At 37.0% G+C, this 14,949-nt stretch overlaps 1 protein-coding gene across 4 annotated transcripts in view; it reads right to left on the bottom strand.

Annotated features, from left to right (window-relative positions):
* The window catches only part of KLHL5 (kelch like family member 5), a 59,501-nt gene that overhangs the window by 32,048 nt on the left and 12,504 nt on the right, over positions 1 to 14,949 (bottom strand). The window contains exon 1 of one of the 4 annotated variants that reach the window (XM_050338360.1): positions 9,557 to 9,957. The exons of 2 other annotated variants lie outside the window; for them this stretch is intronic. In XM_050338360.1, coding sequence (XP_050194317.1) covers positions 9,557 to 9,933 — 377 coding nt within the window. In that variant the 5' untranslated portion in view covers positions 9,934 to 9,957. Of the gene's footprint in view, positions 1 to 9,556; positions 9,958 to 14,949 lie in introns of those variants that run through there. One more of the 4 variants, XM_050338361.1, reaches the window with a different exon arrangement.

Below are 14,949 nucleotides of genomic sequence, written 5' to 3'. Positions count from 1 at the left end.
TCTCTCCCAGAAGTAATGTTGAAATGCCAAAATTTTTGGCCTACATCCCTTCCACCTAGAAATAGGAAAGCTGGATATCTAATGCTGACCCATGAATCCCATGCTCAGAGCAAACACCCGGCTGCAAGGTCCTGCAGCTCTGAGTATCAAGGCAGCTCTGCTCCTTTTGGATTTGGCTCTTGACTCAAATTTATCTTTTAGTATGAACTTCCCTTTCCATAAACTAGAGGTACTGGTATTTTTGCACACCTCACACATAATATTAAGAAAATTAAGTGGAAAACTTGAAGATGTCAGCACATGAGTTAAGTGTATTAATGAACCCTTTCTGCATATTCCATTAAAATTCAGATTTAAGATAGTATTTTTAACACATTAAGTAGAAGTATTATTAATGAGTATCTTAGAATATCAGTCAGTAGGGTTTCCCTTTTTATTCTCAAACATCAATCACACTTCTCAGGGTCTTTGGTTTTTCCCCCTATTTATGTCGAAAAGATCCTATCTAGAACTGATCAATTTTTATTAAGCATGGTACAATTTCAGGATTGGGGTGCTGGTCAACAGTCAGCCCAACATGAGCCAGCAGTGTGCCCAGGTGGCCAAGAAGGCCAGTGGCATCCTGGCCTGGATCAGCAATAGTGTGGCCAGCAGCACTAGGGAAGTGACTGTCCCTCTGTACTCCGCACTGGTGAGTCCACACCTTGAATCCTGTTCTGGGCCCCTCACTACAAGAAAGACATTGAGATGCTGGAGCATGTCCAGAGAAGGGCAACACAGCTGGTGAAGGGTCAGAAGCACAAACTGTGGGGAGCAGCTGAGGGAGCTGGGGTTGTTTAGCCTGGAGAAAAGAAGTCTCAGGAGAGACCTTATTGCTTTTCAAGCAATAGGACAAGAGCAAATGGCCTCAAGTTGCACCAGGGGAGGTTTAGATTAGATATTAGGAAAAACTTCTTCAATGAAAGAGTAGTCAGGCATTGGAACAGGCTGCCCATTGAAGTGGTGAAATCACTGTCCCTGGAAGTGTTAAAAAAAAGTGTAGATGTGGTGCTTAGGGACACAGTTCCATGGTGGACATGGCAGTATTGCTTAATGGTTGGACTCTATGATCTTAGAGGTCTTTTCCAACCTTAATGATTCTATGATTCTATATAAGTTACTCTAAGGACAATATCTTTCCCATGCTAACTACATATTTTACCATCCTGGTGATGAACATTAATCTACTAAAGATGCTAGCTTTCTTCAACTCCTCTATCTATAATAAAGAACATATAACAGCATGCCTTTTGAAATGAAAATTTTGTATACTCCATGCTATAAACTCTTCAATTTTTAAAGGATTTTATTTCTTGAAGTAGGATGCTTGGAAGAAAGAGCTCAGCCCAATATAATGGCTCACTGCAAAGCAATGAAGCAATTAACTGGGCTGAAAAAATGGCAATAAGCAAGTTTCAAAAGTAAAAGCAAATACGATGATGACAACTGGAGAGCTGAATTCACACCTTTCCTTCTACTGTTGTTGCAGCTTTGTTGTAGCTTAAACAAACTCACAGACACAGTTTTCAATATAAAAACCAAAACAAACTACAACATGTACTAGCCTTCTTTCCTCCCACTTCCACTAAACTCTCAAAAAGAGGCATCAGTGTTTCTTCTATTAACAGGATTTGTTATTTTAATTATTTTAAAGCACTGATATTAGTTTCAAAGGAGGAGTTGCTACAGTTATTTTATAACAATCATATATATTCATTAACATTTGATTTTCAGTAAGTATTAACCTGGCCTATAACAAAGGTTGTAAAACTTTTTTCAACCCTTTTATTTCATGCATTTTAAATTATTTTTAGGAAGGCATCTTTAAAGTTAAAATCTCCATGCTTGTCTTTGAAATAAAAATGAAGCAATAAAGACTTCATTAGGATGAAGAAAAGAATCAGTTACACATTTCAAATCATTCATTTTCAAATGGAGACCGAGGAACAAATACTTGAAATGAATTTTAACTTTTTTCTGAAAAATTGCATACAATTTGTCTGAAAAAAAATCTCTGAAAATTATGCATAAATTCATTCACATTTAAAACTGTTCTTTTGCTATGACCAGTTGACCTAATTTAACATCATCTCTACTTCTTACTGCAAGGTAAGAGTGACAAGGTTAGATCAAGGTACATAGTACAGACGCTGACCTTATATATAAGTACTACCTTGCTTCTTCTAAGCTTTTGCAGCAAGCAACAGCTTATTTCCTTGCATTACTAAGTCACATTTCTTTCAACAGAAGAGACATGTTGAAGGGCAGCTGGTTACTAGGGCCTTGATCGGACAAAGGAGTCAGGGAGCATTACAGTGGATTTCTATCTGCAAACTCTCGATGGAGAAAATACCCCAGTTCATGCTACTACGTGTACTCAATTGGCTGGTTCGCAGAATCAACAAGGCAAGTCTGTTTTTCAAAACATTTCTATGCTCTGTCTCTTTTTCCCACTCCATCCACCACCACAAGTCTAGTTCTCCTTTCCCCTCAATTCCTTAAGGCATTGCCTCACTAGGCAAGAGACAGCAAATAATGTGACTACTGGGAAGCTTGGCTGCAGCAGAGGAATTCTGCCCTTTCTCAGGGAAGGCAATAAGCTGGGCTTCTCTCCATTAACAAGCTGCCATTTGCGAGGAGTGACGTTACCTTTGAGACTTCTGCCTACCCTCTCATTGAACGGCCCATGGGCTTTACAGCTGCCAGGGAAATGGCAGAGGTGCTGCTGAACACAACTGCATGAACTTGCTCCCTTTAGGAAACCAAACTAAAAGCAAATGCACTGCCTGTGCTACTGAAGTTTGCAGGCAGCACTATACACCAACACAAATGGCTTTCACAGATGCACTGAAAACGCTGCAAAACGGGAGCTGGAGCAAGAATAACCTGTGCATAGGATTGGCTTAAATTCTGTTTTACAAATGTTTCTCTAACACAAGCTGGGTGTAGATGAAAGCATTAGAAGCAGTAAACATTAGCAAAACGGTAGAGACGGGAAAAAACATTCTTCTCCTCACTATTATGTTTCAGTGAACAGCACTTTGTTTCTTACAGAATGAAGTAACTAACATCAGCATTTAAAAACTGCATTTATGCATAAAGAACATTACCTTTATAAATGACATGTAAATAAACATAAAATCAACCAACCAATACAGACATCTCAACATAGACAGATATTTTAAAAACTATTGTGATAAATCAAAAATAAAAATTTGTAAAATATTTTATTCACACTTGAAAAAGGTTGAAAATTAGGTTCAAAGTAATAAAAGAGGTTTTGAGAAAAAAAATTATTAAATACATACAGGAAAACAGGTGCAACTGCCTTATGTTGAGAGGAGACAAGAAAAGAATTAAAAATAATGCATACTACTTCTTACTATAAATTACATGCTCCTGTTTAAATTTTTGTAATGCAAAACAAGAATAATGTTAAGGAAATAAAAAGTCTATGATGAAAGCATAACTGTAATCATAAATAAAATGTATGGATTTTTAGTTTCAGAGCTGTTCAAAACCAGTGAAAGCATTTATTCTCTTACTAGAAAAGTTACATCATCAGTAGCTGGAATTCCTAATTAAAAAAAAAAAAATTAAAAAAAGTCCTACCCAGCCACAAGGTAAGCTATTTGTCTACTTTTAGACAGGCCATCGTGTTTCCTGTACTGCACAAAAAACCCATGATATTTTTTGGTAATAACAATAATTTGGTTATAACAATAAATATTTTTTGGTAATAAAGAAGATATTTTGCAATTTCAAGTCATCTTTAGTTTATTAGAGAAGATAAAGTATGTTTCCCCTTGGACAAATTAGAATACATATTATAATACATCTTCAGCATTTAAAACCAAATCTTAATTTTGTAACTTTCTCACTACATTAAGATGGCTTCCTGCATTGCAGTTTTCACAAAATAATTTAAAAAGTATTTTTCCAACAATTTGGTTGTTTATACCGCTTTCTTCATGATAGCTGACATTTTATTGCACACAGAGACCAAAACATAATTTACTGAAATAATAATAATATTCCAGTTTTTCTGTCAGCTTCCAAGATTTTATATTATGTTTCACAAGGAGTAAAATACTTCCTCTTCAAAGTTACTAAGACAAGAACCTCAGCTGCAGAGAATGCAGTTTGTTGAAAAGAAGGATGCTGAAAGGATTCTTGGAAAGAACAAACGATGGTAAAAATCAGGACACTTTTTTAGGTTCTGAAGAGCATAAATAAAAGGAGAACGAAGACTGCCAAAAATCCATAGGGTATCATAATTCATGGTAAGAAAAAATAACGGAAAGCAAACAAAAGTAACTCTGGAGAGACTGCAGTGATTTACTTTATGCTAAAGAATTATAGCTATAGTCAGAAATACAATCTTGCAATCAAAAGGCACAGGTTCAAGTAAACAAATATATCTGCATTAACCTTAATCTAACTGGCATGAATAGCACCAGACAGGAGAAGCTGGAGCACAGACTCCAGCGTTACCTGCGGTAACCTAACAAAGACATGTATGCATGACCTGCTAAGCCAATACTACTGCATTGTTACTTGTATCTGATTTTGATAAGAAATAACACAGGCATGTTTCACTGCAGAGAGACTTCTGATTAAAGCTCTGGTATTTCCTGTTTTACTCCCAAGAGATGTCTTGGATTTAGCACAACAAATTTGTATGCTCACACTACTGCCATGAGCAACATGCGTTCTGTCTGGAAAACGACACTCAGACTACCTCATGATGCACCTACATTGCAGCATGGCTGAGAAGTGCAGTAGCACAAAAACACACCTGACTGAGCTTTAATGTAGTCAAAGCACGTGACAGTCACTGCAAAAATATGATCATCTTGCATGGAGGCCCATTCCATCTGAACAAACAGCAGGAATTTCCTGTGGCTTTCTAAGTCTATGCTGAAGGCTCTTGTTACCTATCTTATTACAACACCTACTGCTCAAGCTTGGTAGATTCAATCTGCCTTGTATATACTATATAACTATGCTGTACTAACTCTTTTCAAATGTTCATAGTCATAACCCTATCCACATGGATGACAAGATGACAACCATGAGCAGTCAGCATGGATTCACTAAAGGTTGTTTGACCAACCTGGTGGACTTCTACCATGAAAACAAGTACCTGGATGTTTGAGGAGAGAACAGTGGATATGGTCTACCTCTGCTTCAGCAAGGCGTTCAACACTGTCTGTCACAACATCCTCACAGGCAAACTCAGGAAGCGTGGACTGGATGAGTGAACAGTGAGGTGGATTGACAACTGGCTGGATGGCAGATCTCAGAGGGCCATAACCTGTGGAACAGGGTCTAGCTGGAGGTCTGTCAGGAATGGTGTCCTCCAAGGTTTGATACTGGGCACTGTGTTGTACTACTTATTCCTCAATGACTTGGATGAAGGGGCAGATGCTTCCTCAGGAAGTTCACTGACAACACAAAACTGGGAAGAGTGGTCAATACCCCAGAGGGCGTGCAGCCCTTCAGAAGGACCTCTACAGGCTGGAGAGATGGTCAGAGAGGAACCATCTGAAATTCAGCATAGGCAAGTACAGGGTCCTGCACCTGGGGAATAATAACCCCTCACACCAGTACAGGCTGGAGGCTGACCTGCTAGAAAGCAGCTCTGCAGCGAAGGACCAGGGGTTCCCGATGGACAACAAGCTGTCCATGAGCCAGAACGTGCCCCTGTGGCCAAGGAGGCCAATGGTATCCTGGGGTGCATTAGGAAGAGCAGTGCCAGCAGGTCGACGGAGGTGATCCTGCCCCTTTACCCAGCCCTAGCGAGACACAGCTGGAGTGCTGTGTTCAGTTCTGGGCTCCCAAGTACAAGAGGGATGTGGAGCTCCTGGAATGGGTCCAGTGGAGGGCTACAAAGAAGATTAAAGGACTGGAGCATCTCTCTTATGAGGAAAGACAAATGGAGCTGCCCTGTTCAGCCCTGAGAAGAGATGACTGAGAGGGGACCTCATCAATGCCTGTGAGTATCAGAAGCGAGGGTGTCAAGAGGATGGAGCCAGGTTCTTCTTGGTGGTGCCAAGCAATAGGACAAGAGGCAACAGGCAGAAAGTGAACATCAGGAGGAACTTCTTTACTGTGCACATGACCGAGCACTGGAATGGGTTACCCAGAGAGGATAAGGGGTCTCCCTCACTGGAGATACTGAAGAACCATCTGGATGCAATCCTCTGGAATGTGGTCTAGGACGACCCTGATTGAGCAGGGAGATTGGACCAGGTGACCCACACCTGCCCCTTCCAACCCTACGCATTCTGTGATTCTGTGATTACCCAAGTGAAGCAATAAAAGGCACAGAGGGAAAGGAAAGGATTTTAATGGTAGCATGAAAGAAAAGAAATGAGAAGCCAAGAGATTCTCCCCTTTATAGCAAATCTTTCAATAACAAAGTTTCTTACTTTTGTCTAATTCATGCATACATATAGCAAAAAAATGCTCTTTTGATAGTTTTTCAGTTAATTTCACATATCATACTACTATCATGCCACAATTAGGGAACCTATTAACTGCCCTTATTTGATAGTTTTGTGATAGGAGATATACAGAAATACATAGCACAATTAGGGCTCCTAAAGAACTCACAGCTTCAAAGGTCAGTAAGACTGAGATGAAAGAGAAGACATATCAAAGGTTTCTATAGATTGAAAACTCAGGATGGGGAGGCAGTCTTAGATTGGAAGTTACAACATACTAACTCCAAGACTGATCACACAGACCAATACTGCAGAGTAGCTACCACCCAGTACATTCAGACCTTGCCGTTAAATACTTACAGACATCTTACTAAACTGTTCAAGGTTATCACACAACTGATGAATTCTGAAAAACCACTTGTATTTAATACATTTCCATACTTAAATCAACAGTAAAGTAATTCCAACATTTTAATGCATGCCTGGGTGAAGTGAACCAGATACAACATTCTGCATACTAGGTATGCTCTAGGTATTTTTAGCTTGATATCCTCCATGCTTTGGATTGCTGCTACAGCATCCACAAAAAAAGTTAAGAAAAAAACCCACCTAATGCTAATAGGCTCAAATTTTCTACAGAAGAGTCTGCACAGCTGTTGGAAAATTCTTAAAAGTGTACAAATCCAAAAGGATGACCATTGCCTCAGGAATGTAGGGCAGATAACAAACAGCAGCAATAGAGGAAATTCAGGAGACGAAAACCAGCAAAAGAATTCAAAAGTCACTGTCCCAGTACACAATTGTTTGAGCTAATGCTGCTTACAAACAACACACAGCAGTATGATGTGAACAGCATTACAACCGACCAGCTCTGAGCCCTGAATCCGGAGATCTGTCATGGTAAAGAGGAAGGATTGATACACAGAAAGTAGAAGAGCTGCTTCTGTTAATTCATGCTTTTAGGGCTTGTAACTGGCCAGTAAGTTATAGAGGAACACAGAAGTAAGGTAACTGTAGCTTCTTCAAAAAGTTTTTAAAAAGGACTTTTTCATACATGCAATTTGTTTGTAATGGAGGAGGTAACAGAGTTTTCATATAGGAAAGAAAGCCCTTTGAAAACTACATAGACAAAGGTGTTGCTTTGTTGGTTTTTTTTCCTGAAGTCACCAGATAAGAAGCTGTATTTTAGACTGTTAAGAAAGACCATTTAATTAAGTTAACACCAGAAAAACTCCAAGTGTTCAGTAGACTTATGTAGAGCTTATACATTCTTAACAAAGGAACAGAACAAAACATGGTTTATATACAGTCTCCCCATGAGACAAGATACAGATAACAATACAAAGCAAATTCCTATATTACCATCAGCTACATATCAAATTATACCGACACTGAACTCAAAATTTATCTAAAATATTTAAAGTATGAAAGCAAAACATTAGCAAGAATTACAAGACAATAATGGAAATACAAATAACTCTAGATGCTACAGATGATTAAGCACATAATTTAAAAGATAATTCCAATATACTAAGTTCAAACACTTCATGCATTTTCTGTAGTATACCACTTTGTCTGCAAAAAAACCCCAAACAAAAATAGCCTTCTTACAACATCCTAAATAAGCACTTTCGCTTCTCCAATTCTACAAAGTAACAAATTTGGTTTTGTCATATGTACATTACTCTCCAACAATTAAGAACGCATTTGCAGTAATTTCAACCTACACATTTAACTCTTAAATTTTTTTTCTACAGTGATTGTCTTACTATGGGTGAGAATATCCTAATTGGGGTAATTAATGCTGTACATAAAAAGTTCACATCACAAGTATATGTTGCTGAAACAGAAGGTGATAATGTATCTGTATCATATCCAGTGACACAGCTATTTAAAAATTCACACCTGAATATAATCTAAAATGTGACCTCTTCAGAGATATGTTACTTACAGCTACATAGTTCCTGCAGCACAACAAGACCGCTGTTATGATGCATCAGTATGCAGGATCTCCTTTCCCATTAATTCTAGTATTTTGCCATACAAGCAAATACTCTGTGTTCACATCTAAGCATTTTTACTCTCCTTCCTTTCCTTGAATCTTTAAAGGTTATATAGAACATAAATAGTTAGTGTTTATATTATGTACTACTTTGCCCTTCCACTAAATTAATTCTTCTCCTAAGGAATGCAAAACACTAAAGCACCATAAGTAGGTTGATCTGTCCTTAATAGGCTTTATTAAACACTGTACTCTTTTAAAGTGCCACACTGAAATTCCACTTTCTGAAATGCCATATCAGTGCAGAACTATTTTAAAAGCAAGAAAGCAAACATCATAGAATGGCTGACTTATGTAGTAAATGAAATAAAAGAATTAAACGGATACTTCACAAGAAAGGTTATTTACTTGTCTAATTTATGACAACCAGTAAACAACTTTTATTTAAGAAAAAATTTTACTGTTTCATCTTCAGTAACGATATGTCAGAAAAGAACACCAAAATATCTTTACAGACACAATAAAACTATTATTTCTTTTTATGCCAGATGCAGTTTAAGACACTCAGATGGGTAACTGCTATCACTTTAAAGCACAAACTGATTGGCTTTCAATAGATGTAATTTTTTTTCTTTGATTTATAATGCATTTTTTAGAGTCAACTCTCCCTCTTCTATAGAAAAACATGAAAACATCAGGTAAGAATCAGAAGCAGCTTACTTTTTCATAATTTTCTCCTAATTGGCATAACTTAACAATCAGTGTCACTTCAAAACAAGCATCCTCTAACACTACCATGTAATGTTCATACAGCAGGTACTTGGCATACTATTTAAAATACGAGTCCATCCATGTACGCGCTTTCTTTATCCCCACTGACTAAAGCTGCCTCTTAAAAAGGTCCTAGTAAACACACATATTATAAATATTATTCTGTTTCTGATGCACAGTTGCTGACAGGTTTCCTAAGCATTTTAGTTTATAATAAATGCTAGCCTATATATGCATGCTAACTATAAACAAGAAATGAAAACACATTTCTCACAATAGGAAAGTAATAATTAACCTGCACGAACTGCTGTCCGATTCATTTTCTTCTTCACTTGTTCTATCATCTGTTTCTTGTCTGTCAAACCAATGTGCACTTCCACAGTCTTCTGCTGAGAATTCAAATGTAGGGATTTCTGAGCTGGATGCCATTGGCCAAAGAGGTGAATTCTGGAAATCCTGTTGGCTGGACCTTCTGTAGCCAACTGATGTTAAAGGTAAGTTACTTGAATCTAAAAACTTCGTGCCACCAGTTGTTACATTTTGTCCTCTGTTCCAGAAGTCTCCCTGGTGGTTTTCAATTGCAGAGTTAGGGGCTGATGCCTGATGACCGAACCACCTCCATCTGATTTTTAAAATCTGCTTCACGTCAAACTCTTTACGAGAACCAGACATTTTTAGTGAAAGCCAGCGATCGTCTAGGCAACAGGGTAAGAAGCAGCACACATAAAAGAAGATTTGTGCACCCAACCAAGACAAGAGAAACACATGCTCTGCCTGTCTGTGGCAAGCAGATTTTCTACAGAAGGAGGGGAAAAAGCATTGCAATCACACAAAAAAGGCTCCTTTAACGGTGTGTCATTTGAATATAAACAAAAGGCAACAGACAGTGAAAAATCCCGAGCTGAAGAGAGGAGGTGAAACAATCACTTCTATCAGGAAAAATGCTAATCAGTTTACCCTAAAAGCTCCGAGGCTGCTTCTGTTGCTCTCCTCTGACCATTAGCTTTCAAAAACACCAAACAGTATTCATTAAAGCCCTTTCAAGAGCTGAATACCAGCCCCTTTTCTTAAACCACAAATGACAGCGAACATAATTCCAGTACTGCATCTTAGAATCTCTGCTTCTTCTTCTTTTAACTCTTCCTACTACAGAGGGGAAAAAAACTGCAAAAAACCCAAACTAAATTGCTAATCTACATTGTTAAAAAATAAAATTACAGAATTATGCTGGGGAGAAACTGAACTGTAAATAATTCTTTTTCCCATTATAGGACATGCACTAACTTAAAAAGGACAAGAACAGCCTTGGAAGGCTCAAGGGACTAGTAGTGGGGGTTATAAAGCCTTTCATCTTGATGTGCTTTGATTCAAATCTAGGTCTGCAGTAACTGAAAATTTCTATCTGAAATGAGCTAATGGCTTCCATTCACTTACACATCACTAAAAGAGAAAGTAAGAAAAAGCCAATTGGTCACTATGCAAAACATCAGGCAACCCCTTGCAAAACAGAAAACAAAAGATGCCTGCTCAAAATGCTTCTTTCTAATCATGTACAATCAGCGGTTCCAAATCAGGTTAGAGGTACTGTGATGGAACAGCAAAAAAGAGAGATGGATACTTTTGAGATAAAATCCCTTCTAGGATAGGTAATTTATATGACATATTAAAATAACCAATAAAAGTTTTTACTTGGATGAGGAAAAGAAAGCCAAAAGGACAGAATACACAATGAGCAATTTACTGTTCCCATGAAAAATAGCCTATTTCCTCTATGAAGCTAGTTAGGTATAAAATACTGAGATTAATTTCAGCCACATAGTAATAAAAACTTTGGAACAACAAAGAGGTACTGGATTTTATCAGTCCTTGATAACCAGATTTATGTTTTCAAAACTTTACAATTTGGTGAGTCTGTTCAGCTCTCCAGGATACACATGCAAGAAATTTACAAGAAGTACTTCTTTTCTACCTACAGTTTTCATCAGAAGTGAAAGTCACCATCTCTCAGATTAACATTATGAGCTTCAAAATATGGAATCTTGTCATTAGGATACTAGCAGTGTTCTTTAGAACAGTCTATATGCACAGTCCATATGAAGATTTAAACAGTGCCAAACGTTACCACCCAAACCCCAAACACTGTTTCAAACTCAATGCCATGAGTAAATCATGTTATTTCCTTGGGAACCACAATGCTGAAAGGGCTAGTTGTAACCTGGAAAGCTCACCCATCATTGCCCAGTTATGAACGTAGTTATTTATGAAAGTGCTTCTCACAAATGCTAGCAAAGCTCATTTCTATAGAAACTGCATTCCAGCTGTTTCCACAAAGAGATGCTGCGTTTCAGAGTGTGTACGTGGCCGACATCCTGGCCTACTGGAAGCCAAATACCAAGACCTTTGCAGCATATCCAGAGAACAGTTGGAAGTATTTGGAAGACAAGATGATTAAGCAGGTAAATACACAAAGCTGTTACCATCCTTGCAGGGGATTTAATTCAAACACAGAAACCCAGGGAAATATTTAAGAAAGGATTAATGATTTAACATATCAGCATAAAAAATGTATGGATGTTTAACCAAAACGATATGACATGCATACCCTATTCATCTTGTCCACACACAGCTAATTGTTAAAAGCTTAACTGGAGTGTTTAAACACCATCATTTGTGTAATTGCAAGTTGGGTGAAACTGGAGTAAAGCTTAAGTACAAACAAAACAGCATCTTTTTATTTATTCTCTCCCTATGTTTTGTATTGGTGTCAGGTGTTCATAAAGTGTGAAGAAGCAGAACAAGCAATTGGTGTATTTGTTAACGTTCATCTATCCATTTAACTATAAAAAGTAAGCTTTAAATATCCTTATTCTGCTGGTATGGTAAATCTATTATACATAAGAACTGACCTGGATTCTCATTCTTGTATAACAGACTCATTTAAAATTCAAGTTGTCCCAATACAAGCCTACTAAGACAGTGGCAGATTTGCCGATTCTAGTGCTTTTTCAGCATTTTCCATTGAGTTACTGGCAAATACAGCCCAATTACTGCTTTTCTTTGGCTGTGAAGCTATGGGCTCAAACAGAGATTAAAAAACATTTGTGCTGTAGTTTTAATGGACCAAAACACAAGAGTGTTTTCTATTGTCTTTCATTTTTCTAGATTATACAAATTTTCTTCCTCTATACACTCCCTCAAAATTCCTCAAAATTACATTTCTAAGACAGACTGCATTAAATATTTAAATTGTTTCCGTTTCATAGGAATTACTTATAAGTTTATATTACAGATGACAAGTGCCACTTGGTTCTTCAGTTTAAATCGGCAGCATTCCTCAGAAATAATTGAGGGCCTCTTCTAGTTCTGGACAACGTTTGTTACTGTGAATGATGTGATCGCTTTTATCAGGTCCCCTGGCTGGGAGTTAACAGATTTCTGAGGAGATCTCAAATGATGAACTGTTAGGACTTCCACTTACTATGACCACCCAAACCTCACCTTTGACATCTCATCTAGTGATTGGCGCTCACAAATACAAATGCCCACCCTTTATGGCCTCCCACCAGACATCTTTCTAATGCAATAACACAGTTCTGAGAATCCTGCTAAAAACATCTTAGTCAAGCAAAACATACAAAGACTTGGCAAGGATTCTCTACTATCTTTTAATTTACTAAGGCAAAATAAGTGCCTATATCCATTTTTTTTGTTCTTCAGTACTGTTGCAGTTTCTATTTTGTGGTGAATCAAAACAACATTTTAAATATAGGTACACTGACACCTTTGAGAACGTAATTCTGTGCGCATTAATGAGGTTGTGTAAGTTTACTGTGAAAACAATTTTAAGAACTCTGATTTTTCATTGAACAGATTGATATTCCTACAAGTAGAGCATCTGAACATTTAAGTACATAATTCTCTCATATAAGCAGCTTCACAAAGTTGTAGATCCCTGTAGTTAGCAGTGAGAGACAGTTTCCCAGATTCTGTGTTGAGAACAGAAAAAAAACCTCTAAATGCATGCTGCAGTTGTGCAAATAGGTAACACCAAGAACACAGCCTGACAGCTTTATAAATTGCTCTTTTCACAATCTTCAGAACAGTTATCTCCACAGAGGTATAAAAATCAGGGTTTTTTACTATCTGAAAACTTTACTGCACTGACACCTTTGAAATTATGTATGTTTATTCATACAAGTGTTAAAGGAAGATTGTAATCCAGCACAACTAGTTAAAATTTAAACAATTTTACTCCTAAAATACTCCTACTGTATATTTTGAGGGAAAGTGTACTTAATATTTAGTGTTTCACTGGGAAATATGGAAACATTATTATTTACACAATTAGGCCTACCACTTCTATTTATTAGGACTTTTTCATTAGGTAATCAATTAGGTTTTCAAATAAACAAATATGTTTATGGAATACTTGTTGAGGTACTTTTAAGATTTGAAACTCAACACTACTTTTAATGGTAATTTTACCTGTCACTACTATGTTTTGGCTTCAAAACCTATCATCACTCAACCTCACCACAACTCATATACAATATTTTTCAAGGTATTTACTCTGTCAAATGAATTTTAAAAAGGGACATAAAGGCTCAGCTAGTCCTGAGAAGATATTAATGATCCTTTTAAGTGCCAATTAAGAATGCAAATGTCAAAATAATTATATAAAGTCTTTGTTTTGACTGCAGGAGTTATTTCTCTCTTCAAAAAATCCTCTTTAACAAAAGCATTAAATATAAAAATATACATTTTAGACATAACCAGACTAATTAAGATGTGAAAAAGTAATATTGTTAATGTTTAGTGATCCTAGATGTGTATTTAAAACATAAGAAAGGTTCGCTGATGGTAAGATGTTCATCAATTAATCAAATGCATTTTTATAGCATTAAAAGGCATTCAAAATTTAACACTTTTTAAAATGTGATGTTCAAATTTTAAAATATTAATTAGAGGCATTAAAATAACTGCTCAAAGAAAACTGCTACAGACGAACCCCAAACTGCAATTCTTATGTTCGAAGAAATGTTAAAAATTTATTTTCTTTTTTCTTCCCTATTTCTGTGTTCCACACATAAAATTACAGAAGTATCTCAACAAAGACTTCGGGAAGATTGGTATGTTAATGCTTTGTGATTCTATGAAACAATAACCACCTCCTATCCCAAAGGTTTTTTAGAAGTGCAAACACTTCTGGTTCATGGTTATGTGAAAAGTGCCTTACAGCAGCAGCTACAGCACAGCTCATCCAGGAGAAAGAGAGAAAACATCCTACAGTTACTGACTGTGTGTACTCAAATTCATTTTTCTGACTGGCAGAAATGAGCTGTAGACAAATTACTGGCACTGCATTGAAACTTTCTGCCACGTTGCATCACACATTTCCCTTGAGAGGTACAAGCCACATGTTTAGAAATACTGACTTTGGAGCAGTCAGCTTAACAATAGCACGAAAAGACCTGTACAGAACAACAGCCTGGTTTGCTATTTATTTTCTTCAGCTAAGGGCAGGGGGAAAGAAAGATTTCCGTATGCAATACAAGACTACACTGTCAGATCCTAGATCAAGTATCAAACTGGTTTCACACACAAGAAAGTTGTGATCCAAGACATTTATATTTCTTTAATATTAAAACATTAACATTGATTTATTCAATTAATACCCAAGCATTATCA

Source organism: Myiozetetes cayanensis, unplaced genomic scaffold (genome assembly GCF_022539395.1).
Source record: "Myiozetetes cayanensis isolate MyiCay16 unplaced genomic scaffold, myiCay2020 scf7, whole genome shotgun sequence".
In the NCBI taxonomy this organism is placed as follows: domain Eukaryota; kingdom Metazoa; phylum Chordata; class Aves; order Passeriformes; family Tyrannidae; genus Myiozetetes; species Myiozetetes cayanensis.
The sequence above is the reverse complement of the archived record's forward strand: the minus strand, read 5'-3'. Positions and strand labels throughout refer to the sequence as shown.